Source organism: Monodelphis domestica, chromosome 3, assembly GCF_027887165.1.
Source record: "Monodelphis domestica isolate mMonDom1 chromosome 3, mMonDom1.pri, whole genome shotgun sequence".
Taxonomy (NCBI): Eukaryota; Metazoa; Chordata; class Mammalia; order Didelphimorphia; family Didelphidae; genus Monodelphis; species Monodelphis domestica.
This window is the reverse complement of record NC_077229.1, coordinates 255049912-255077471: the sequence shown is the minus strand read 5'-3', so window position 1 is coordinate 255077471 and position 27560 is coordinate 255049912. Positions and strand designations below refer to the sequence as shown.

The 27560-nt window shown below is 34.2% G+C and overlaps 1 protein-coding gene across 11 annotated transcripts in view; it reads left to right on the top strand.

The window, feature by feature from the left end:
* CEP192 (centrosomal protein 192) overlaps positions 1 to 27560 on the top strand; it is a 163694-nt gene that overhangs the window by 16310 nt on the left and 119824 nt on the right. For 10 of the 11 annotated variants that reach the window (XR_008917660.1, XM_016431692.2, XM_056823614.1 and 7 more), the window contains 3 exons: positions 9521 to 9693; positions 10416 to 10468; positions 14873 to 14972. Coding sequence is in view for 9 of the 11 variants with exons in the window: in XM_016431692.2 (XP_016287178.2) it covers positions 9521 to 9693; positions 10416 to 10468; positions 14873 to 14972 (326 nt within the window). In the remaining 2 variants the exon portion in view is untranslated. Of the gene's footprint in view, positions 1 to 9520; positions 9694 to 10415; positions 10469 to 14872; positions 14973 to 18755; positions 21234 to 27560 lie in introns of those variants that run through there. The other variant, XM_056823619.1, reaches the window with a different exon arrangement.

Genomic DNA, 27560 nt, shown 5'->3' with positions numbered 1-27560 from the left:
AGGCAATTACAGAAGATAAAACATCATTTCCATTACATGAAATTGGAAACCTTTTATATGGACAAAATTCAAATGCTTTTAAGAAGGAAAACTTTTATTGGAGCACAGTCTTAACATTGAATATCTCTGATAATGATTTGATATAAGAATTAACAAATATATAAAGCCATTTTCTAGTGCATAATTGTCTAAAAACAGTTTTCAAGTAGAGAATTGCAAATTTTAAACAACCAATAGAAAAATCTCCCCTAATCACTAATAATACAATATCAGAATGTTTGTGATTGTATTTGAACACAAGTCTTTCTGATTTCAAGTCTAGTTTTCTAAACACAATCAAAAGAGAAACACTCAGGTTTTACAGTCTTTTAGGGGAGACCATCTGTTCATGAATATATCCAACATTCATAGAAAATAAATGCAAGATATATATTTTTAAATGTGTAGGTAGTACCAATTGGGGTTGGGTAGGGAGGGATCAGGAATTCCAGCCTTATCTAAAAGGTGGAATTTGATTTGATCTCTTTAGGTTACTAGTCATTCCCAGATTTAGAGAGCGGGGAGTGTCTTCCCAGTACTGGACAGAAGTGTCTGCTGTAATCCAGTTGATGTACTTTACACTTTGCCCATGCCCCTTTGTCCCTTCCTCTTAGAGAGGGGTTTGCTTCTGTGAACATTTCGTAATTTGCTCTTTTCTCCATCCTTGCTGGAGTTATGTCCAGTGCTTTGAATGTTTTTCCCCCCTCTATTACCTCCCAGAATCCCTTTTGTCTTTAAAGTTTTAGGTGAGGTGCTACTTTCTTTGTCAAAGGGCTTCCCTGATTCATTTTCTTTTCCTATCCCTAATCCAATTCTTAGTGCTCAGATTACACCAGAGGCAGCTGCACAGTGGATAAAGACTGACCTGGAATCTAGAAGACCTGAATTCAAATTTACCTTTGGACACTTACTAACTGTGTGACTATCTGGCCAGTCACTTAACCACTGTTTGCTTCACTTTCTCAACTCTATAGTGGGGATAACATAAAAGCACCTATCCTACAGTGTTGTTAGGAAGATCAAATGAGGTAATAGACTGCTGAGTACAATGCCTTGCACATAGTAGATACTATAAAAATGCATTATTCCCTTTCTTTTCCTTCCCTCTTCAATTCCTTTGAATAGGTTTATCTGTATATATTTATGTCTTTCTAGTGGATTGTAAACTTTGTTATTTCTATCTTTGTATCTAGTAAGAGTTTAGTAAATGTTTGTTCAGTGGAATGGAAGGAAGGACAATGTAAAAAACAATTGGAGTTGGTGATATGGTCTTTGTGTCTTCAGAGAAAACAGTTTCAGTAAAATGATGCCACCTTTTAAAAAACAATAAATTATTGGGGTGGCAATTATTATGTAGGGAATACAGATCTTTTCTTTTTATTCTTTTAGTATATTATTTTTCCTAATTATAAGTAAAAGCAGTTTTTAATAATTTCCTACAATTTTGAGTACCAATTTCTCTCCCTTCCCACCCTTTTCCTTGAGATTTTAAGCAGTTTGAACATGTTTCCATATTGGTCATGTTGTGGAAGATGACATTTTAAAAAAACCCATGAAGAAATAAGGTTAAAAATAATAAGCTTCACTCTGCATTCAGACAATCATCAGTTCTTTCTCTGGAGGTGAAGAGCATTTTTCATTATAAGTCCTTGAGAATTATTATCTTGGATCTCTATTGCTAAGAATAAGTAGGTCATTAATAGTTCATCAAAAATATTGTTGTTACTGCATACAATATGGTTCTCACTTTACTTTGCATCAGTTTATGTAAGTCCAGATTTTTCTAACATCATCTTGCTTATCATTTCTTATAGCATAATTAGTAGTAGTCTATTTCAATCATATACCGCAACTGGTTCAACGGTCCCCGTTGATAAATATCTCCTTAGTTTCCAATTCTTTGTCATCACAAAAAGAGCTGCTAAAATATTTTTGTGTGTATATATGTGTCTGTATACTCTTCCCTTTAAAAACATCTCTTTGTGATATAGACCTGGTAGTGATATTACTGGATAAAAGGAATGCATATACTTTGGAAATATTTTCAAAATACTCTCCAGAATGGTTGTTGGATCAATGTACAGCTCCCACATCCTTGCCTACATTTATTATTTTTCCTTTTTTGTCATGTTAGTCATAACCAATCTGATAGATGTGAAGTGATAGTTCAGAGTTTTAATTTCCATTTCCCTAATTGATTATGATTTAGAGCATTTTTTCGGATGACTTAAGAGATATCTTTGATTCATCTGAACTGTGCCTGTTTGTGTCCTTTGAACCATTTAACAGTTGGGGGAATGACTTATATTTTTATAAATTTGACCATATTCTCTATAATTTGAGAAATGAGGCCTTCATCAGAGATATGTGTTATAAAAATTTTTCCACAGCTTTCTGCTTTCCTTCTAATCTTGTTTGCATTGGTTTTGTTTGAGCAAAACCATTTTAATTTAGTGTAATCAAAACTATTCATTTTACATTTTGCAATATCCCTTACTATGTTTGGTCATAAATTCTTCTCTTATTCATAGGTCTGACAGGTAAACTATTCCATTGTCCCCTAATTTTCTTGTGGTAGCACCCTTTATGTCTAACGTATCCATTTTGACCTTATTTTGGGACATGATGTGAGATATTGGTCTATATCTAGTTTTTGTCATATTCTAATAGTTTTTCCAGTAGTTTTACCAGATGGAGAGTTCTCGTCCCAGAAGCTTGGATCTTTGGGTTTATAGAACACTAGATTACTATCATCACTTACTACTGTATACTATTTACCTAATCTTATTTCACTGATCTACCACTCCATTTATTAGCCACTACCAGGTTGTTTTAATGATTGATTACTACTTTATAGTATAGTTTTAGATTTGGTATGGCCAGGCCACCTTCCTTTGTAGTTTAAAAAAAATTAGTTCCCTTGATACTGTGGACCTTTTCTTCTTTCAGATGAATTTTGCTATTTTTTCTAGTTCTGTAAAATAGTTTTTTTGTAGTTTGATTGCTATGGCCCTAAATAAGTAAATCAATTTCAATTGAATTGTATTTTTTATTATATTGATCTAGCCTGCCCCATAGCACCTAATATTTCTCCAGGTTTGGATCTTTAGATCTGACTTTATTCATAAAAAGGTATTATGTGCTTGTGTTCTAGTTGTTTTGGCAGGTAGACCTTCAAGTATTTTATATCATCTATAGTTCTGTATATATTTTATTCTTATTTTTTGTAAAGTTTTTTTTAAAACCCTTACCTTCTGTCTTAGAATCAATACTGAGTATTGGTTCTAAGGCAGAAGAGTGGTAAGGGCTAGGCAATGGAGGATAAGTGACTTGCCCAGAGTCACACAGCTAAGGAAGTATCTGAGGACAGATTTTAACCTGGACCTCCCATCTCTGGGCCTGACTCTCAATCCACTGAGCCACCCAGCTGCCCCCTTTGTATAGTTTTTTTTTTTTAAAACCCTTACCTTCTGTCTTGGAGTCAATACTGTGTATTGGCTCCAAGGCAGAAGAGTGGTAAGGGCTAGGCAATGGGGGTCAAGTGACTTGCCCAGGGTCACACAGCTGGGAAGTGTCTGAGGTCAAATTTGAACCTAGGACCTCCTGTCTCTAGGGCTAGCTCTCAATCCACTGAGCTACCCAGCTGCCCCACCCTTTGTATAGTTTTTTAAGGGAAATTTTTCTTTTTATCTCATTGCGGGACTTTGTTGATAATAATAGAAATGCCTATGATTTGTGTGGATTTTTTTTTTATTCTGCCATTTTGCTAAAAAATATTCAATTATGTATTTTAATTTAAAATCTAAGAATTTTTGAATTTTTTTGTTTGAAAAATACAATCTCAAACAAAAAAATTCAAAAATTCTTAGATTTTAAATTAAAATACAATCCCCCCTGAAGTAAGTATTAAAAAAAAATATCAAGTTTAGCTCAGAATGCAATGTTCAGTTATGGGGGTGTATGTGTCAATTATCAAAAGAATAGAAAAATAATAAAAAACATAAGAAAAATTCAAAATAGACCTTGTATAGGTCCAGTTTAAAGTAATTTCTATCCCACAAGTATGTAGGACAGAATGCAGTAATATTTCACTTAGCCATTCGTAGCCAAGACTACAGGAAGTTGCCATAATATAAGAAGGAAAGAATTAGAATTCTATTTTGATGGGGAAATGTCATTCCCTTGTCTGATTTTTCCTCAGGGATATAGGGAGCCAGCATGATAGTCAAGCTTTGTACTTGTTTGAGTACTTCGAAAAGAGTGTAGATACAAGGAAGTCCTACGACTTAAACATAAGTTAAGCGTCGCAACCTCGAGTCTCACTTTAATATTTCTTGTGTGCTCTATTGGCACTATTCAGGTTAGTCTGTGCTCCTTGTTTTTATCCCTTTTCCTGGAATCAGACACAAACATTAATCACAGTCCTATAATATTTTATCAATAAATGGCAGGTTCCCATAGTTTAAAGCTTTTAGGCATATATTGATATTATAGCAATCTCCACCCTATTCAGTCCTAACAGGATTGAGTAAGGGCTGCAGCCTAGATCAAAATTTAATTATTCCAATCTCTACCCTACTCAGGTTAACAGGATTTAGAAAGGGCTGTAGCAAAGGATCAAAGATTTAATTATTTGAAAATATGACCTTCAACAGACATGTGCAAAGCCAGAAGACCTCTGGGCGGTCCTGGGTTAAGCTAGAGCCTCCATTGGCACAGGGAAATTGATGGACAGGTGATTGGTAGATGTGAGGACTGAGGGGAGGAACTTGGATGGTTTTCTTAAGGATAGGGGGGTCTGAAGACTCGGGTGGTGGTTGAGAAGTTGGTCCGTGTGGTTGGTGTGTGCTCTGAGAAGCTTGCTCTGAAGGAAGCTGAAAGTGGGGGCCTCTGAGACTGTTTCTCCATTTTGGTCACGTGCGTAATAGGGACTGATCTCCTTTCTTTGCCCCAGCTATCTAAGGGCTTGGGCCTTTTGGCCCAGCCTAAACAGAAGGGGTATTTAAGCCCTATTTCCTTCTCTCCCTTTTCTCTCTCTTTATCTCTAATTACTTCCTCCTATTGTAATTAAACTCCATAAAAGATTGACTGCTGACTTAAGTTTTCATTTAGGAATTACATAGCTGAATTCCTTGGCGACCTTAAATTAATATATATCAGTCTTTTAAAGTGATTTCCTTGTAACATTATTTGAGCTGTTTTTTTAGTTGATTATATATACCATCATAATATCTGCAAAGAACGAGTTTGCTTTTCTCATTTTTCCAATTCCTTCAACTTCTTTTTCTTCTATTGTTATAGCTAGAATTTCTAATACAATATTAAATAATAGTGGTGCTAATGTATATCCTTGCTTCACCTCTGATTATTTTTTTTTGAGAAGTCTTCTAGCTTATGACAAATAATGCTTGCTGATCAGATTTTAGGTAGATACTATTTGTAATTTTAAAGAAAACTTCATTTATTCCTATACTTTTCATTGTTTTTAAGAGGAATGAGTGTTCTTTTTTGTCAAAGGTTTTTTTCTACATCTTATTGAAATAATCATATGATTTCTCTTGGTTTTGTTGTAGATATGGCAAGGAAGGCTGAATGTTTTCTTAATATCAACCAGTTTTGCATTCCTGCTATAATTGCTAGCTGGTCAGACCTTGTGATATATTGTTATAATCTCACTAGTATTTTATTTTTAAAAATTTCTTTCTCTTTTCTCTCTTTTTGATTTAGGTATCAGTACTAAATTTGTGTCATAAAAGTAATTTGGTAGGACTCCTTTACCTATTTTCCAAATAGTTTATATAGTATTAGAATTAATTCCTTAAATGTTTGGTAGAATTCACTTGTGATTTTTTTCCTAGAAATTTCATTGGTCATGTATTCAATTTCTGTTTCTAAAATGAGATTATAGAATTATTCTATTTTCTCTTTTGTTAATCTGAAAATTTTATATATTTTTATACCTTCATTTTGCTTAGATTGTCACATGTATTGGCATATCATTGGGCAAACTAGCTCTTTAATTTCCTCTTAATTGATGGTGAATTCACCCTTTTCATTTTTGATGTAGGTAATTTAATTTTCTTTTAAATAATTTAGCCAGGAATTTATCTAATTTATTAGCTTTTTCATAAAATCTGCTTTCAGTTTTATTAATCTCTTCTGATCTTCAGGATTTTCAGTTTGGGTTCAATTAGGGATTTTTAATTTGTTGTTTTTATACTTTTTAAAGTTGCATGAATAATAAATTGATCTACTCTTTTCTATTTTATTTCTGTAAATGTTTAGAAATAAAAAAAATTTGCCCTAAGACCTGCTTTGGTTGCATTTGATAAATTTCGGCATATTGTCTAATTGTCATTTTCATTCATGAAGTTATTGTTTCTGTGACTTGTTCTTTGACGCACTCATTCTTTAAGATTACGTTATTTCGTTTCCAATTTTTAATTTATCTTTACTTAGGCTCTTATCGAATGTAATTTTTATTCCATTATGGTCTAAAAAAAGGATCTTTTTAATTTTCTGTTTTTCTGCATTTGGTTGTGAGGGTTTTTATGTCCTAATACATGGTTATTTTCATGTAACATTGAGAAAAATGTGTATTTCTTTCTATTCCCATTCAGTTTTCTCCAGAGAGCTATCAGATCTAGTTTTTCTAATTCTAATCATCTCTTTAACTTCTTTCCTGATTTTTTTGTTTTTTGGTTAGATTTATTTAGTTCTGAGAAGGGAAAGTTGAGACCTGTCACTATAGCTTTATTATCTATTTCTTCTTGTAACCCATTTGACTTCTTTAAAAATTTGGTGTGTATATGGTTAGTACTGATAATTACTTTATTATCTATGATACTGATTATCAAGTTCTAATTTTGTTCTGTATCTCTTTTAGTTCTATTTTTGCTTTTGTTTTGTAAGATCATAATTACCATACTTGTTTTTTCTTACTTAAGCAGAAGCATCATAGGTTATGCTGTAGCCTCTTATCTTTCTTTACTCTGTGTCTCTCTGCTTCAGATGTGTTTCTTTTAGACAACACATTGTAGCATTTCGGTTTTTAATCCATTTTGCTATCCACTTCAGTTTTATAGGTGAGTTCATCCTGTTCACATTCACATTTATGATTACTAACTGCATTTCCTGCCATCCTACTTTTCCCCTCTATTTATCCTAATCTCTCTTTCTTTAACCCTGATGTCATGTACGTTCCCCAATTTGTCCTCTTTTCTATCAGTCACCCCTGCCTTTTCTCTTAACTCCTTCCCCTCCTACTTCCTTAAAGGGTACATACTTTATACTTGAGTATTGATGTTCTTCTTTCTCTGAACCAGTTACAATAGGAGTAAGCTTTAAGAGCATTGTCTCCCACCTCCCTCCATCATCAACTGAGATGATTTACCACATTCTTTCTTTCTCTTCTCTCTTCTCGTACCCAAGCTACGTGCTTCCCCAATTCTACTTTTTAAGAATTGTTTTTTTGTTTTTTTTTCCCCCACTGAATTTTGGTATATATTTTTCCTTTTGGGGGGCTTCCTTTACCAGGCTGTTGACTCTTTTAAATGAATTCTCTTGCATCAGTCTCATTTTTTTTGTTTAATTTTTCTTCTACCTCTCCTTTGATTTTTAAAATGTTTTTTTTTTTGAGCTCCTCTAGGAGTTCTTTTTTGGGCCTGATAGGATTTATTTTTTTTTATTTAAACCCTTATCATCTGTCTTGGAGTCAATACTGTGTATTGGCTCCAAGGCAGAAGAGTGGTAAGGGCTAGACAATGGGGGTTAAGTGACTTGCCCAGAGTCACACAGCTGGGAAGTGTCTGAGGCCAGATTTGAACCTATGACCTCCAGTGGGGCCTGATAGGATTTTACACTTTACTTTGAGGCTTTACATATAGTAGCCATTTTGGCACTGTTGTCTTATTCTGAGTTGGTGTTTTGCCTTTTGGATAAAATTGAGCTCTGCTTCCAGAATAGAGGGGGCACTGTCTCAGCCTTCTTGGCTTGTGAACTTGGGATCTAATTGCAGGATTGGGGTGGGGGGTGTAGAGCTACAGGGTATTGTAGCCTCAGTGTGGGCTTGGTGCCCTGGATTACACTCCCCTCTTGCCCCAGTGAGATTGATCTTTCCTGCCAACTTTATAAGTAAGTTGTGTGAAATAGAAAATTGTTTTATCCTGGCCTTTTGTTGTTTTTGCTGTTCTAGAATTCATTTTGAGGTGTTTTAAATAAAAAATATTTTTTGGAGGTGAATCTGGGAAAGCTCAGGGAGTTTCTTGCCTTATTCTGCTATATTGGCTCCACCTCCTAACTAGATCTTTTCTATAAAGTGGAAAATAACTTGAGACCAGGCCCATTGGAAAGAATTTTTTATTTTTCAGTTTAAAAAAGAGTTCATAGAGAAGGGGACAGTTTGGAGATATATGAGAGGAACTGGGAATGTTTTGAGGATTTTTGTAAGGAATGGAGCCAATTGTTTTTCCATTGAGATATTTCACATTTTCTGTTTTTTTCCTCAGTATTTTGATTTCATTTCATAGTTTCTTTGAAAATTTCTTATGGAGTTAATAGTTTCCACTTGCCCAATTCTACTTTTTTATTAAAAAAAAATTTTATACTCTTACCTTCCGTCTTGGAATTAATGCTGTGTATTTGAGATTTTTACACATAGCATGTGACCTCTATTGTTTTAGTAAAACAGTAGGTAAGATTTTCTGGGGATCCATGAGGAAAAGGTAAAGTTGAGGGCCAGAGGAGAATTGAGATTTGGAATAGTTACAGTGGGAAGTCAATAAGAGATAAGTAAAAGAATTTTGATACAATCATGAAGGTCTAATTGAGGTTGGATTGCAAGTCTTTGAAACTTGTCAATATGATTTCATAATTTCTTGTGGGGATGTTTGGAAGTTCCAGGAGAGACCCAGGGCCAACTGAGTAGAATAGAAATCTGAAAAATTAAGGTGACAGGGATTCCAATTTGGAGTCAATCATTATTGAAATATCTAATGGTAGGCTCAAAATTGAATAAAGAGGCTACTGTGAGAGAGCAGAATCAGGCGATTGAAGATCACATTGAGAATCAAGAACAAGTGTGAAAGGAGTAAGGAATTACTGAGATTAAAAGAAATATTTCCTTTAAGAGGGTACATAATTCTTGAGTTTGGAAGATTTTGTAAATGATCAGATATGTAGAATTACCCTTGGTACATTATGGTAGACATTAATGAAACTATGATTATTTCATAAAATTATATATTAAGTACCTTAAAAGATTTGTTACATTTTCTAAAATGTCTAACATGGAAGGTAATTTGTCCACTTATTTTTGGATTTGCCCAGATATATTAGGAGCATTTTCTATTGCTTTATTCATTTTTAAATGAGAAATCCACTTCTAACTTAATAGTGAATTATTCAATAAAACAATTCAATAGCATTTACTTAGATTTATATTCAGTAATGTAATTAGAATACTTTTTCCCCCCTTCTCCAGGCCAGATGTCAGTAGACTTCCTGTAAATCAACACATGTCAGATATTCTAATAAAAGAAATGCCATACCAGCATAAGAATATTGACAAATTGCCGATTGAAAATATGAGACCTGCACATTCCATTCAGGACCAAGATATTTTCGGAAGGATTTCACCACTGGATCAGGTGAAAGGTATTTCCTAACATATAGATATTGTTGCATTTATTAGATATTTTTCTTTCCTTTGTGTTATCTAGTTTTAGTGACTTGTGATGTGGTTAAAAAGAAAACCAAAAATTCTGGGTTTTCATGAATGAATTTATCTCTAGCACTTAAAAGTTGATAATGTGAGTCTGAAACTGGAAAGAATTGTTAGAATTGGAGGCAAATATCTGGGAATTAATTACATAGAGTTGGTAGTTCAAAGAAAGATGGTCATGGTAAAGCAGCAAAAGTACCAGATTTAGAATCACTGAGTATCTGAGTTTACATCTCCTTCTGTTACTAACTTACCTTATAACCCTGGGCAAGTCATTTTGACTCTCAGGGCATTAATTTTCTCCTCTTTAAAAAGAAGTTGTACTGCCTGATCTCTAAGGTCCAGACCAATTCTAAACATATGCTTTTCACAATAACCCTATGAGACATGAAGTGGAAGAATTGTTATTTTATAGATAGGAAACTCCAGTGAGAAACTTTGGGTTTGGTTATCAAATTTGATGTCAAAGATAGGATTTAAACTTGAGTTCCTTGACTTTTAGGCTTATCATTTTTTGGTACATGCTACTGTCGCATTCTCAGGTTCATATTTGAAAGGAACCATTATTATTTGGCTGGTCTCAGAACTTAGTTATTTTTCCATGATTGTAAAAGCTTAGTGTTCCTAGTTACACAATGTTAGTATTTATTTACAGATATTTCCAGTGATGCACGTTTCCTCACACATTTGAGAAGCAGAGAAAACAAGGTAAAATTTTAAACATTTTGCTAACAATTAGTAGAAAATCAATGGCAGATATTAATGTTTCTTGTTTTTTAATTTTTTCTTTTTATCAAACTTTAGGTATTTTTCATTTATGGTTATTTTATTCATTTAATGAAATGCAGCTATGCAATATTTGCTATGATTTATTTTTCTTTGAGTAGGTGGCTGTCCAGATCTGGTGATTTCAATGGTTAAAGCCAACTACTGGTTTGGAAATTCCCTCTACTGTTGTACATTTGCAGTTTTCAATTTTTTAAAAAAATTATGTTTTTTAGCTGCCTTGGGCATCAAGATGCTAAATCACTTGTGTCACATAACTAGTATATTTGGGAAGATTTGAACTGAGATCATCTTGTCTTCAAGGCCAACTATCTTTTTTTTATTTCAAAAAATTTTTTTCCTAATTAACAATTTATTTTCTCTCCCACTCTCTTATGCCTCCAAGGGAATGGGAAAAGGGAAGAAAAAAGCCCTTATAACAAATATAAAGAGTGAAGTCAAACATTCCCATATTGGTCATGTTCAAAATTGGTGTTTCATTCCATATTTAGTACATTACCTCTTTATCAGGAGATTGGCATGATTTTTTTACTGTTGGTCTTGTGCAAATCATGGCTAATTATTGCACTAATCAGAATTCTTAAGTCTTTGAAGGTTGTTTTAAAATTGATAATTACATATCAATTATTCTCTGGCTTCTGATTACTTAACTCTGCATCAGATGTCATATAAGTCTTCTCAGGTCCCTTTGTCCCCTTTGTCATTTCTTGTAGCCCAGTTGTGTTCTATTATATTACTATACCATAAGTTGCTAAGCCATTCTCCATTTGATGTTATTGTTGTTCATTCAGTTCATTTATTGTTAGTCCAACCCTTAGTGACCATGTGGATCATAGCACACCAGACCCTTTCAATCTGAAGAGCTCATCTTCCATTGTTATATCTTTTAACATTTGAATACTGTCCATGATGTTTTCATGGCAAAGATAATAAGAGAAGTTTACCATTTTTTCCCCCTTGGATCACCTTTTGTCAGACCCCTCCCCAGTGACCTTTTTATCTTGAGTAACCCTTCCTGACCCAGGTCATAGTTTTATTAAGCTACACAAATCCTTTTACCATGATAAAGCAGTGATCCAGGAAAGGAATTGATCAGTATCCCTTTAATTTCCAGTTCTTAGCTATTATAAAAATAGCTGTTAAAAAATATTTTTTGTACATAGAAAGTCCTTTTCCCTGTTGTTGTTTTTTTAAATCTCTTTGGGGTAAAGCAAAGTGGTTTTATATCCCTCAGTTTGAAATTGAGAGCCAAAAATTAAGTGATTTTTATGGTATTCTCTTTTTATAGTATATCTAAGTGAATTTAGTTTTTTTCTTATTCTGTAGCCAATTAAATGCTATCGTTAGTTTTAAGTGTTTAGGGAAAGCATAGTATATGATCAGAGAAGGCAACAAAATCCTTATATTCCTTAAATTACATAGGGTGGATAATTTTATTGCATTTATGATATGAGAGGTCTTACATAATTATGAATAGGTTTTTAGAAAGATAGGTATGAGTCCATAAACAGCTCTATATATACGTAGCTTATATACATATGTACATATGTGTGTTTAAGTACACACATATATTTTCACATAAACATATGTATGTAGTTTTAATAGCTTAAAACATCACTAAGACTTGGAGTGCCTTGTATATTGACATTGAGTATCAAGTCTTATGTTGCTACACTGCATACAGATAGAATGTCCTGAGAGGGATAGGTATTTGGGAGGAACAGGATTTATTCAATTTAGGGAGTATTTGAGTGAGTATTGACAAATATGACAATTGTTTGGTTATGTCATAAAACAATGTGAGAAATCATTGATAATAGTAAGAATATGAACCTGGAATCCTCGAAGAATGGTGATGTTTGTGAGAGAAATAAGGAAGTTTGGTAAAGCGGACAACTTGGGAGTGGAAAAATAATAAGCCATCTTGAACATGTTAAAATTCTAATTGTCATTGGGACGATCAGTTTGAAAAATCCAATGGGCCGGTGTTGGTAGTCTGGAGAGGGAATAAGGCTAGTTAGCTAGGTCTATCAGTTTGAATCATCTGCATACAAAAATAATTAAACCTATAAACAAAAATAGCATTATATTTCCTTGTTTACTTCAAAGTTCACCTCAAATACCATCTCCTAGATGAAGCCTTCTCTTTTTCCCTGAGTTGCTAAGCTCAAGATCCCTGACCAAAATAGCCTCTTGAAGATCATTTCCTTTGTCCAGATACCTTATTAGCCCTACTTCTATCCTAGTCTCAATAGCTACCTCCACAATATTTTTTCATTCATTCCCTTCTCTCTACTTACATAGTTGATGGTGAGGATTTACTGCAGGTCTCTGAAGAACTTTGGAATTGATTATGAGGCATGGGAGACACTGACATAGGACTGTCCAGCACAGCATGCCTATATCAAAGAAGGTACTATGCTCCATGAGCAAAGCTGAATTACAGTAGCTCAAAGGAAATGTGAGATGTACAAATTTAGAGTGCCGGTCTGATCAGCCCAGTTAGACATCCTGTACAATTGACCCTGACCTAGTGATGTCATTTTGATCCTCTGAGTACAACTAATCAACTGATTACACTTACATAGTCACTTAGATTTAAATATCTGCTAATTTATCTTCCTGATTTAAGTCTCTTTTCTACTCCAAACTATCTTCCACATACATCTTCCTTAATTTTAGATCTGAACATGCTACTCCTCTACTCAATGAACATCAAATAGGTCCTAATTTCCTCTTGGATGAAATATAAACTACTGATTGGTTTTTAAAGCTCTTCACCACTTGTCCTAAAGAGCTCTCTTCCTAGTCTCATTTTACTTTATTTCCTTTCCCACCAATAGTCTGCCTCTCTGCTCTTTAAATAAGACATTCCTATCTCCTACTTTCCTTTCTTTACACTTGCCGTCTCCCAAGTCTGGATTATAATTTTTCCTCACTTTGGCCTCACAGAGTTCCTCACTTTTTTCAAGACTGAGGCTAAAGCATCATTTTTGATAAGAAGCATCTCCTCATCTTTCCAACTGCTAATGGCCTCTCTCCCAGAATATCTTATATTTATTTTGTTTTTTTCTCTTAACTGTCCTTTATACACATTTGTATTTATATAGAGATCAGTGTCTATTAGAGCGAAGATACCAGACATTCAGCTGATGGGACCCATATAGCCCACAACACTGGAGTATCGCCCAAACCAGACTAAAGTGTAATTGGGAAATATTTAATAAAATAAAACAAAACATATATAATTCTATATTTTAAAACTTAAGTCAATATAAAAAAAAATTAAGTCGGTATGTAGTCCACAGGGATCCTTATAATATAGATTAGTGAAGCCCATTTCTTTTTGATTTTGACACCACTGCCCTAGCGACCAGCTATTTGGACCACTTGCTACTCCTTCACTATGTAACAGACAAGTTGACTTAGCTGAAGCAGCAAGGACCAACCCCTGTGGGAGAGAGTGGATGCTACATATGCCAGGCAATTCAACTCTTAATTGAGAAAGCTTAGGATATTAAATTCAGAAAGCCTTGGGAATAATAGTAATGCCCCTGAGAATAGTGGCCTTGCTTCCAGCATAGGCCCTGCAACCCTCATTGAGGAGAATAATCCTTATGAAAAAGTTATTCACCTTCCTCACTACCACTGCCTGCTGCTAGTAAGAATGTACACTAAGGAACCCTGGAAGCATTTACAGATCACCGGTGTTGCTTCTAACTAGTCCTTGCTGTCTTGGAGATGAAACATCGCTACGTGCTAGTTCTGGTGCTATCCTGTCTACTCAGGAGTCATAGCTATCAAAGTCCCTATTTGCATTGCCAAGAAGTTCAACACCAGAAATGGATATAATTTTATCAGGGGAGAAAACATTAATGAAAATATGTTGCCATTTGCTTTTGGTTGTTCTGTAAGGAACATGAAACTTTTCATCTGACTTGTAATTGTTTACTGTTTATTTCCCTACCCTTATTACAGGTGCTTTGCACATAATGAACACTTAATAAATAAACACTTTTAAAAATTATTCACAATATGTGTTATCTTCTTTAATAGAATATCTTGCTCAAAGTAAGAATGCTTTGTTTTGTTTTGTTTTTTTTGGTCTTTGTATCCTTGGCACCTAGGACAATGCCTGGCATATGGAAAGTGTTCAGTAAATACTTGTCAATTAATTCTAGTAATTTTCTAAATAATTGATTGTGTTTAGTTGGTTAAGCATGCCTGGAATAGCTATGGTGTAATCTTTTCTCTCCCTTTTATTAGTTTATTTATAATTACCTTAGAAATTAACAAAAGAATTATTTTCCCGTTTTTTCCCTGTAGGTTGATATATGTGATCCTCGGAGATCATTATTTGAAGATGAAAGAAGCCTTTTAGAAAATGAGAAGTTAATATCATTTAGAAGCATGGAAGACTCTGCCGGTATAGTATATACACCATTTGAGAATTTTAACCTTATTTTACAAGTCTTCCAGATTTTAATCTTTTGCTCATATTTATGGTCAGTCTGGTATCGCAGTCTCTCAGAATTGGAATTAATCTCAACTTGTCTAGTCCAACCAAAACCCTCTCAAGAATCTCCTTGGTAGCATTTCTTACATGTTAATTTTGCCTTCTTTTTGAAGAAAGACTTTTCATGATGGAAAGGCTTCTCTCTCATGAAGCAGTCTATTTAAATTTTCAACAGCTCTCTTGTTATCTGGTGTTGCTGTACTTTGATTCTAAACTTGCTTTTATGCGTCTTCTACTAGTTGTTCCTAATTCTGTCCTCATGAGATCAGTCAGAATAATTCTCATACTTTCCATGGGGCACCCCTTCAAATACTTGAAAATAACTGTCATGTTTCCTTCCATTTGAATCTTTTTATTGTAACAGTTAAATTAGTCTCTAGGTAATAGAAATATTATATTTTGTGAGGTTGGTTAAAGATTATTAGAAATCAAGGATACAAAATAATAAACCATGTGCCTAGGGCTGATTAGCCTATTCACCGCCTACTTAATACACGTTGCAATGTCCGAGTAGAGGAAGAGGCCAAAGTAGGCATTACAGCCTGTTTAAATACTAATTGTGATCTTGCCCAGGTGGGGACTCAGGTGAGATTATAGGGAATTCTGGGAAGCACCAAAGACTTCTGGGTATTGAAGTCTGGGGTTCAAATCTCCATTTTTACATCCCCTGCTCCATCACCACCACCATCCCCCACCGTGATCGTATTGGGAAACCAGTTTCCCCAAAAGGATCATGGAAACATAATCAACTTAGGCATTTCAATAATTTGTGGGTAAAAGGAAAAGAGTACAAAACCAGTGATTGCTAGGGGCATTGACAAAAAGCTAGTTGGGGGAAGTCCCTTTTGGCATAAGAGTATACATACAAAACAAATGCATTCAAACCCCACACCCAAAGTTCATTCTTGATCTTTCTCGTGCAGCTTGTGGTCTGTGGATGCATCTTCATGGTGTCTTCTCCAAACAATTCAGTTTCTGTATTTGGAGAGGTAGCATGTTTCTTAACCTAAAATTTCTCTCTCAAGGAATTTAAACTTTGCAATTTAAAATAATAATAAATTTTACAACCCCCCTCCCCCCCGCCAAGAGGGTGATTGAAAAACACAGGGCTCATTTAGGGATGCATGGCTGAGTTATAAGATATATGAATCAATTGGCAAGAGAAATAAAAAACATAAAAAAAAATCCAAATTCAAAAAAAGATAATTTCTGGATGAAATATAGACTATCAAAGTTTTATGTGTACAAATTCCAAGTAAAGGAAAAATAAATCCATAACAGGTCCTTGAATCAGGGCCCAATTAAAATGATATAAGCAATTACGCATTTACCCAGTCAGTAGCCGGGACTACAGAAAGTTGCCACATTATGAAAGACAGAATAAGGACTCGATTATAGGAGCCAAATTTTGGTACTTGTCTGTAAATATTTTCACGAAGAGTGTGGACACAAGGAAGGCCTATGTCTTAGCGTATGTTAAGCGTTGCAACCTCAATTCTCACACTAGGTTCAAGTCCTTTGTATTGCCTTAGAAGTATGTCAATCCTACTTGGATTGGTTTCTTCTTTTTTTTGACCTGTGTGCTCTTTTCGCACAATTCAGGTTTAGTTTTGTGCTTCTTTGGCCCTGTGCAATGGCTCTTTTGTATCTCTTGTCCTGGAATCAGACAGAATCATTAAGCAAAGTCCCATAATATTTTTTTTGTAAACAATTAGTGGCATCATTTTTACAGTCTCAAGCTTTTGGGGCTTGCATTGACATTATAGCAAATATATTTTAAACTTATATTACTGCTAAATCAAAAAAAGTTAAAGAAAATCTTAATACTGGTGACGTGCTTCAAATATAGAAAAGGAGAGAAAAAATAAAAAAAATGAAATAGTATATTGCACATGGAAGCAAAATATAATACTAAAAGAGTTTTTAAATTCAAAAATATAGCTTATAATCACTGACACACTGTGTCAGCTAAGGAAATATAAAATAAAAGATTTTCTCACCAAAAATGAGATCTATTTCCTCTTCATACTTGGCCATGATCCACTGTGAGTACAAGCAAATGAATTTCACTAAGTTTTTTTTTTTTTTAATAAAAAACAATAGTACAAATATGTAGGTATCAATATCCCCAAAATTCTCAATAGCCCAATTAATTACAATAGTAAACAAATCCACTATCATATTTTACATGAGTCTTCTGTATGACATTTAAAGAAAATAAATACTTGTCACAATTTTTACAGACATAGCAAATCTTTCAACCTTGGCAAACATATTTTTAAACAAATTAAAACTTATTTTGGTCTAGAACATCATCAAGAAATCTAGATTTCATTAAAAAATGTGGCAGAGGAGTCTAGGGAAAAAAACCAAAACTCTGTACTGTTGATGTTGGGTAAAGTGAGCTGAAGAGTTATAAATGAGAGATGCTCCTCTTTTCGGAGTCATCCAGGGTTAGGTGTACCATGCCCTGGGATTAACTTCCCAGCTCCTTTGGTATGAGACTGTGATGTACCATCCATTCACATTTTTATAAATGTGGGAGGTGGGGATTATAATTGCATTTCACTTCAGCTAATAAAATGGAACGTACCTCCTGTTAGGGGCAGGCAAAATGAGCAGAGTTGAAAAGAAAAATCTAAAAATCATCTCTATAAGACCCCTTAAAATCAGTTTGAGATATTTAGCTCATAAAATTTTCCAAAGGTTGTTATATAATTGTAACCAGTTCTGATGAAGTCCATCTATCCTCTTTGTGACAATTTACAAAGTCAAAAATAGAAAAAAGCTGTTTTTATATATGGGCTTATTCAGTAATATTTGTTCAGTATAGTTATAGGAGAAAAGCAATAGAATATAACAGTAGTTAAAAACCCATTACATTAAAATGATGCAGTGTAACAGAATAGTATGGAATGCAATAATGAATGAACTTAAAACTAACAAAATTAAATCTTAAACAAAAAAATCAGCAAAATGCAATAGAATACAGATTTTTATAAAACATTGGGGTCTGAAAAGCCTTAAAAATATAACCTCCAGTTTCTTTACAGTTCCTTGTTTTTGTTTTTGTTTTTAATCCATTTAGATGCCTATTGTCAGAAGGAAGATAATTGGTAAAGGGTAGGCAATGGGGTTCAAGTGACTTGCCCAGGGTCACACATCTAGGAAGTGTCTGAGGCTAGATTCTAACCCAGGACCTCTCATCTCTAGGCCTGGCTCTCAATTCAGTGTGCCACTGAGCTGCTCCCCCATTGTGAGGGTGGGTTTTAGGAATCTCAAATTGGGCCAAAGAGTTACAAGGAGATGAATTTCTCTCCTGAATCTCAGATGAGATAAGTAACAGAATCAGTGCACTCAAAATATATTCTTTTAAATAAGCCATGCTTGTAACTTCCTGTTTGGAAAAGTCTCTTCCTTCTCCTCGTTACCCCCCTCCCCACCCCCCCATGGTCCTTGTAGCCTAAGGAAGAACACCCCTGTTTTTACCAGCTGGTTTGTGATTCCTGAAGACACAGCAGCTACCAGCAGCCTGGATCCTGGGCTGGGGGCAATGAGTGATCTTGGTCTGAGGCCAGAGTTGCTGGGGCCGGGAGAGAGATCTGGATCAAGCAGGTCTGGATTGCTGGAGCGCAGAAGCAGGCAGCAGGAGCTGGGCGGGCAGGGCTGGGACCAGGTGAGTGATCTTAGTCAAGAAGGTCAGGAGGAGCTCAAGAATCAGCTTTGCTGAAAAAGCCTTGGCAGGAGGAGCGTGGCTTAAAAAACATTATCTAGGCTATCTTGAAAAAAAAAATTTTTTTTGAGAAATTCTCATCCAATCTAGTGGTTGCCAAAATTGTAACAGTTAAATTAGTCTCTAGGTAATAGAAATATTATATTTTATGAGGTTTGTTAAAGATTATTAGAAATCAAGGATACAAAATAATAAACCATGTGCCTAGGGCTGATTAGCCTATTCACCACCTACTTAATACACATTGCAATGTCTGAGTAGAGGAAGAGGCCAAAGTAGGCATTACAGCCAGTTTAAATACTAATTGTGATCTCGCCCAGGTGGGGACTTAGGTAAGATTATAAGGAATTCTGGGAAGTACCAAAGACTTCTGGGGATTGAAGTCTGGGGTTCAAATCTCCATTTTTACATTATCTAGGTCAAATGGCTCTCCCTTTTTTTTTCTGTTACCTATTCTTCTTATACTTGGATAATACTTGTTCCAGTGCCATTCCCTTTGAGATATCCCTTCTTTGGAGATATTTTATTTGGTTAATATATTTACTTAAAAAATGAACCATTGAGTAATCTGATTTTTTCTTGTTTGGCTGCTAACATTTTTTTCTCCTTTGAAAATTGAAAAGTTGTTTGTAAAATTGGGCTTCTAAGATAATGATGTAATTAATTTGAGTTTTTAAATCTTATTTAGGACTGCTTACTTTCTACAAGCAGAGAGAGGGGTAGCAAATAATTTGAACTTGTGATATTAGCAGAATGGGGCTTTTTGCCTATAAAAATTCCTTCTGATTTTGATGGGACACTGAGAGCTTAAGTGACTTGCTTACAACCCCACAATACTTATCTTATTAGAAGCATTATTTGAATTTGGACCTTTCTCACTCAAGCTGATTTTTTTATTACCTATATAGGCCCCATTGCCTCTTTTAGATAAGATTAATCATGACATATAAAGCTATATACACTAGCTTTTCCAACCACCTCATTTTTCACATGAGGAAAATGAGTCCCAGATAGGTTAAAATGACTTGCCCAAGGTCATAGGTAATAAATATCATGTGTTGGATTTGATCTCTACTCCAGAGTCAGTGCTTTCTATCCAAATAAGGAACAAAATATTGTTCTTTAAAAATTCGTGATAGAATATTAGCTCTCTTTAACTCATCTTACTTGTTAAAAGGAAATGATATAATTCTTTTTTTGAAAACAGGAATACCAAATCTGGATAAAGTAACTTTTCCTTTATCTTGTATCTCCTGAAATTAACTCCATTTAAAATCTGTATCATTGTGACATTAAATTATTTCCATTATGTTTCTTAGAGTTACTGTATTTTAGTATGATTAATAAAAGCAATTCGTTTTCTACAGCCATTTAAAAAATCATGGAAAAACCCCAGGAAAACAAAAATCTAGTTCCAATAACAAACCGTAACTTATTTATCGTACTTTCTTTTATTAGATGTTTTGGATTTAAGCCAGCCGCAAATCTAACCTGCAAAAATCTCATCCAAAGAAGTAGGTTTTTGAGAATACTCCTAATAATGTGATTTCAAAATACTAACAGATAAAGGCAGTTTATCAGCATAAATTTTACAGATCTTATTCAAATGACTGCATAGAAAGGGCATGTTACTCTTTTTTTTTTTAAGGTACTAATCGAGGACATATTATTCTCAAGTTGAAAATATCTTGAATTTTCCCTCAAAATCTTCCTTCAGAAAAAGTGCTTTAAAACCTCATTTGGGGGATATTAGAAATTTTGAGATTTGTTCTTTTAGGTGTGTATTAGAGAGCAGTCATATTTTAGTATGAATGTAATTTATCTTGTTAAATTATGGATCATTCTATAAGGAATTAAAATTAAGGGTTTGACTAAAATATATGAAACATAAGTAATATGATAGTCACCAATTTAAAATATTATAGCACAAGTCAAAATGACTTTCAGTAGTTTTTATTTACAAAATAGGTAGAGAGAATGAAAGTTGAGAAATACAGAAAGGGTAAAGAAGATATTTAGCCTATCACACTAAATATTGCTCCAGTGCTTTACTCACCATGACTTGTTAACACTTGACTGGAATTAATCTCTTTCCTGAAGTCAGGAAAGGAAAGTCAGCTATTCACTCATCAAAGTTCCCTCCAAGAGTCAGTTTGAACTGAAGAAGACGATCTGTCAAAGACAACTCCTGAAGCCAACCTCTAGTCCCAGAAATTCAGGGCTTTTATAGTGACTTCTTGTCCTTTCCGTTCTTCACAGGGGCCAATCACAGCTTTCAAATTGTCTAGCACTGCCCAGAAGGTCAGTGTCTTGCAGGATCCACTTTGTATCCTCTGGAGGTGTAAACTCTTATCTAAAGGATTCACAATTTCCTGACTGATTGAGTTATTACCTACTTTAGCCCATTTTGACTTACAAACATTCTCATTTAGTATCTGGTGAGTTACTAAGTAGGGGTACTAAAAGAGGGTCTGATTCACACTTCACAGTCTGGTGAGGTGTACTAAGTAGGGGTACTTAAGTTAGTGTTAACCAAGTGTTAACTCAAAATACACAAAGAGAATAAAGAATTCCCTTTCACAATTCTTTCATTTTATTTGTGTGGTTTATTGATTTCTTGGTTGACTTCACTGTATTTACTTTTTGCTACTTCCAAAAGTACTTATTTCTCTCATATTGCCCAGCTTGTCCTTTCCATTATTCTGGATTTTGATTTTCTTAATGGCTGTATGTTTTTCAGCATTTTCTATGATATGGCAGTTGCTGTATTACTATGCATTTTTCAGTAGTCTTATTCCTTAATTATCTGATGTAGCAGATTTTTTTATTGTTGGGGTCTTTCTTTGCTTTGCTCGTTGACTTTCCAATTTACTTTTCTTGTTTCTAAAACTTTTCTTTTGTCATTTCTCTGGTAGTAGTTGTGAGAATTAAGTGAGCATCCTATGCGTGCCGCAATTTATTTCAATTTCCATTTGAAATACTCTTGATGATAAAATAACTTCTACAGGTGAACTATAGGTTCTTGTAAAGTTAATTATTTTTAGCAGTCATTGTGTAAGAGAGTTAAAACTAACCCAGATTTTCTTAAGATTCTTTTAACCTGTCAATAGTTGGGCTTTTTGTGATTATTCCTCTTGTCTCTATTGCTCTAGGCTTCCTATTTAGAACATTTCTTGATTAAATAATAGCTTTGTAGAGTGCTATTATTAAAAAATATTTTTCTCAATTACATGTAATAACAATTTTCCTAACTAAAATTGTCTCTTTCCCTTTCCTCCTCCCTCCTTGAAATGGTAAGCAATTTGATCTGGATTATATATGTATAATCTTGCAAAACATTTTCATATTGGTCATGTTGTGAGAGTATACTAATATAATCCTCAGACCCCAAAGTAAGAACACAAATAAAGTTAAAAATAGTATGCTTTGATTTGCATTTTGACTCCATCTATTCTTTCTTTTGAGGTGGATAACAGCATTATAAGTCCTTCAGAATTGTCTTGGATCATTGATTGATGAGAAAAAGGGTGCCATTATTAATATCTGTATTCACAAGAAAACTCACACTGCCTTCTTAATTACACTTGCTTCTTCGTTAGCTTCTTTACAGTCATTTTCATTTCATTCAGACTTACTTTAGTGTTACCTAGAATTTTGCATTAAAATTTTCACTAAACATAGTGGCAGTCTCTAGATTCATAACGAACTGAATTTGGGAGTAGATGGACTTGTTTGTGGGAATTAAACTCCCTGATTACATTTTCTATTATCTGGTATGATTTTAAGGATGATGCTGAGATATGATAGTCTCCCTCAGTTTTTCCTCTCCATATAATACTAGCTGCCCTACTCAATACCTTACTTATACTTAGATTATAGCAGTAGCTTATGGGAGGGTCTGCTTGCCTCAAGTCTTTACCCACCCCAAACCATCCTTTATTCAGCCACTGAAATGATTTTCCTGAAGTGCAGGTCTAATCATGTCACTCTCTTACTCAGTCTTCCAATGGCTTTCCATTGGCTCCAATATAAAATACAAAATGCTCAATTTGGCATTTAAAGCTCTTTATAACCAAACTCTCTCTTAACATTTCCAGTTTGCACCCCAACACATACTCTTTGATCCAGTGACACTGATCTTTTGGCTGTTCCGTGAACAAGATCGTCTCTCTCTCAACTCTGAGCATTCAACTCTGGCTGTTTCCCATGCTATCTAGCTTACTGTCCCTCAGCTCTGGCTACTAATCTCCCTGGCCTCTTTTAAAAAGTCCTGACTAAAATCCTTTCTTTTACTTGAACCCTTTTCTATCCCCTCTTAAATCTAATGCCTTCCTTCTTAATTACCTATTTATCTTGTATCTAGTTTGCTTTGGCTATATCATATAGCCAAAATAGCCATTTTAATATTTGCAACAGTTTATGTATGTTATTTCATTTGATCCTCAGTCACCTAGGGAGGTAGGTGCTATTATTACCCCCATTTTGCAGATAGAAAACTGAGAATGAGAGGTTAAGTTACTTGTCCAAGATTACACAGCTTGTTTGTAATTTATTTCTTAGAGGCCTCCAACCTGTAGCTCTATTAAAAAAAAAAATTTAAGTTTTTATTAATGTCTTTCTCAAATTAGAATAGCCTATGGACTATGAACATGTTGTGTGTGTGTTTTTGAGAAAAGGCTATGAGCATTAGAAAAATAAGATCTGTCTCTGGCCTCTTGTGTACTTATAAAATTTTTACATAATCATAAAGTTGGAATTTTGCATTCTTTCTTTGCATCAACATAGGCTTTTTATGTTTGTTTTCTTGATGGTTCATATTTGCTGAGACAATAGATAAGTCATAATGATAACAAACATTTTTCTATGATTACAAATTTAAAAACTTGAATATTTTTGTAATAAGAGATCTCATTCTTTTAAAAATGTATTCTTACAGTTGAATTCTAGTATTAGAAACCACTATTATTAGGTTTGTAACTCTTACTATATTTCGCTAGATTGCATCCTCCAAAAAAGATTGCATCAGCTTTTAAATCAACCAGATAATGGGATACCTGTTTCTCAAAAATCTGGTCAACACTCAGTTTTTGTAATCATGGTTTTAGCATATAAATAATGGTAGTATCCCCGAACTACTTATATTTTCTATTGTATTTGTCTTACTTGAGTGTTTGAAATTTTGAGAAAATTGATTATGGTATTGGAATCAGATATTTATATTCTTTGACTATTAGGTTATGGGTATTTTTATAAATTTGTGTAATTTTCTTAGAGACTATTAAAAATGCTTAACTCTATTTTTTTATTTATTTTTTTAATATATTTTATTTGATCATTTCCAAGCATTATTCATTAAAGACATAGATCATTTTCTTTTCCTCCCCCCCACCCCCCATAGCCGACGCGTAAGTCCACTGGGCATTAGATGTTTTCTTGATTTGAACCCATTGCTTTGTTGATAGTATTTGCATTAGAGTGTTCATTTAGAGTCTATCCTCTGTCATGTCCCCTCAACCTCTGTATTCAGGCAGTTGCTTTTTCTCGGTGTTTCCACTCCCATAGTTTATCCTTTGCTTATGAATGGTGTTTTTTTCTCCTGGATCCCTGCAAGTTGTTCAGGGACATTACACCGCCACTAATGGAGAAGTCCATTACGTTCGATTATACCACAGTGTATTAGTCTCTGTGTACAATGTTCTCCTGGTTCTGCTCCTCTCGCTCTGCATCACTTCCTGGAGGTTGTTCCAGTCTCCATGGAACTCCTCCACTTTATTATTCCTTTTAGCACAATAGTACTCCATCACCAACATATACCACAGTTTGTTCAGCCATTCCCCAATTGATGGGCATCCCCTCGTTTTCCAGTTTTGGGCCACCACAAAGAGCACGGCTATGAATAGTTTTGTACAAATCTTTGTGTCCATTATCTCTTTGGGGTACAGACCCAGCAGTGCTATGGCTGGGTCAAAGGGTAGATATTCTTTTGTCGCCCTTTGGGCATAGTTCCAAATTGCCCTCCAGAATGGTTGGATCAATTCACAACTCCACCAGCAATGAATTAATGTCCCAACTTTGCCACATCCCCTTCAGCATTCAATTACTTTCCTTTGCTGTCATGTTAGCCAATCTGCTAGGTGTGAGGTGATACCTCAGAGTTGTTTTGATTTGCATCTCTCTGATTATATAAGAGATTTAGAACACTTTTTCATGTGCTTATTAATAGTTTTGATTTCTTTAACTAAAAATTGCCTATTCATGTTCCTTGCCCATTTATCGATTGGAGAATGGCTTGATTTTTTGTACAATTTGTTTAGTTCTTTATAAATTTGAGGTATTAGACCTGTGTCTGAGGATTTTGTTATGAAGATTGTTTCCCAATTTGTTAATTTCCTTCTAATTTTGGTTGCATTAGTTTTCTTTGTACAAAAATTTTGAATTTGATTTAATCAAAATTATGTATTTTACATTTTGTGATTTTTTTTCTAACTCTTGCTTTGTTTTAAAGTCTTTCCTTTCCCAAAGCTCTGACATATATACTATTCTGTGTTCACTTAATTTGCTTATAGTTTCCTTTTTTATATTCAAGTCATTCATCCATTCTGAGTTTATTTTGATGTAGGTTGTGAGATGTTGATCCAAACCTAATGTCTCCCACACTGTCTTCTAGTTTTCCCAGCAGTTGTTATCAAATAGTGGGTTTTGGTCCCAAAAGCTGGGGTCTTTGGGCTTGTCATAGACTGTTTTGCTGAGGTCACTTACCCCCAGTCTGTTCCACTGATGCTCCTTTCTGTCTCTTAGCCAGTACCATATTGTTTTGATAACCACTGCTTTATAGTATAGTTTGAGATCTGGGACTGCAAGTTCTCCTTCCTTTGCATTTTTTTTTTCATGATTTCCCTGGATATCCTTGATCCTTCCAAATGAACTTTGTTATGGTTTTTTCTAAATCAGTAAAAACATTTTTTGGTAGTTCAATGGGCATGGCACTAAATAAGTAAATTAATTTGGGTAGGATGGTCATTTTTATTATGTTAGCTATTCCTACCAATGAATAGTCAATGTTTTTCCAGTTGTTTAGATTTTAATTGTGTGGAAAGTGTTTTGTAGTTGTGTTCATATAGTTCCTGTGTTTGTCTCGGCAGATAGATTCCTAAGTATTTTATATTGTCTTGGGTGATCTTAAATGGAATTTCTCTTTCTAATTCTTGCTGCTGAGATGTGTTGGAGATATATAGAAATGCTGATGACTACTTATGTGGGTTTATTTTGTATCCTGTCTTTGCTAAAGTTGTTGATTATTTTGACTAGCTTTTTGGTGATTCTCTGGGGTTCTTTAAGAAGACCATTATTTCATCTGCAAAGAGTGATAGCAAAGAGTGATAGTCTCCTCATTGCCAATGTTAATGCCTTCAATTTCTTTTTCTTCTCTAATTGCTATTGCTAGTGTTTCTAGTACAATGTTAAATAATAGTGGTGATAATGGGCATCCTTGTTTCCCTCCTGATCTTATGGGGGAAGGCTTCTAGTTTATCCCCATAAGAGATGATGTTGGCTGATGGTTTTAGATAAATACTGTTTATTATTTTTAGGCAAGGCCCTTCTATTCGTATGCTTTCTAGTGTTTTCAATAGGAGTGAGTGTTGTATTTTGTCAGAGGCTTTTTCTGCATCTATTGAAATTATCATGTGATTTTTGTCAGTTTGCTTGTTAATATGGTCAATTATGTGGATGGTTTTCCTAATATTGAACCATCCTTGCATTCCTGGTATGAATCCTACCTGGTCATAGTGGATAACCCTTGTGATTGCTCGCTGGAGTCTTTTTACTAGTATCTGATTTAAGATTTTTGCATCTATATTCATTAAGGAGATTGGAATGTAGTTTTCTTTCTTTATTTTTGACCTGCCTGGCTTTGGAATCGGTACCATATTTGTGTCGTAAAAGGAATTTGGTAGAAGTTCTTCTTTGCTTATTCTGTCAAATATTTTGTGTAATATTGTGCTTAGTTCTTTGAATGTTTGATAGAATTCAGTTGTAAATCCATCTGGATCCGGGGATTTTTTCTTAGGGAATATTTTGATGTCTTATTCAATTTCTTTTTCTGATATGTGGTTGTTTAGGTAGTCTATTTCTTCCTCTGTTAGTCTAGGCAATTTATATTTTTGTAAATATTCATCCAGATCACCTAGATTGCCTTATAATTGGACATAATAATTTTTAATGATTTCCTTAATTTTCTCTTCATTAGAGATGAGGTCTCCCTTTTCATCTTGGATACTATCAATTTGGTTTATTTCTTTCATTTTTATAATTAGATTGACCAATGCTTTGTCTATTTTATTTCTTTTTTCCAAAGTACCAGCTTCTAGTCTTACTTATTATTTTAAATCAATAGTTCTTTGACTTTCAATTTTATTAATTTCTTCTTTGACATTTAGGATCTCTAATTTAGTCTTCATCTGAGGATTTTTAATTTGTTCACTGTCTAGTTTTTTTAATTTGCATGCCCAATTCATTGTCTTCTGCCCTGTCTAATTTGTTAATATATGAATTCAAGGATATAATTTCCCCCTGAGTACTGCTTTAGCTGCATTCCATAGATTTTGAAAGGATGTCTCATCATTGTCATTTTCTTCAGTGAAGTTATTGCTTCTATGATTTGCTCTTTAACTAGCCAGTTTTGGAGAATCATATTTTTTAATTTCCAATTCATTTTTGATTTGCCTCTCCATGTACCCTTACTAATTATTATTTTCATTGCATTG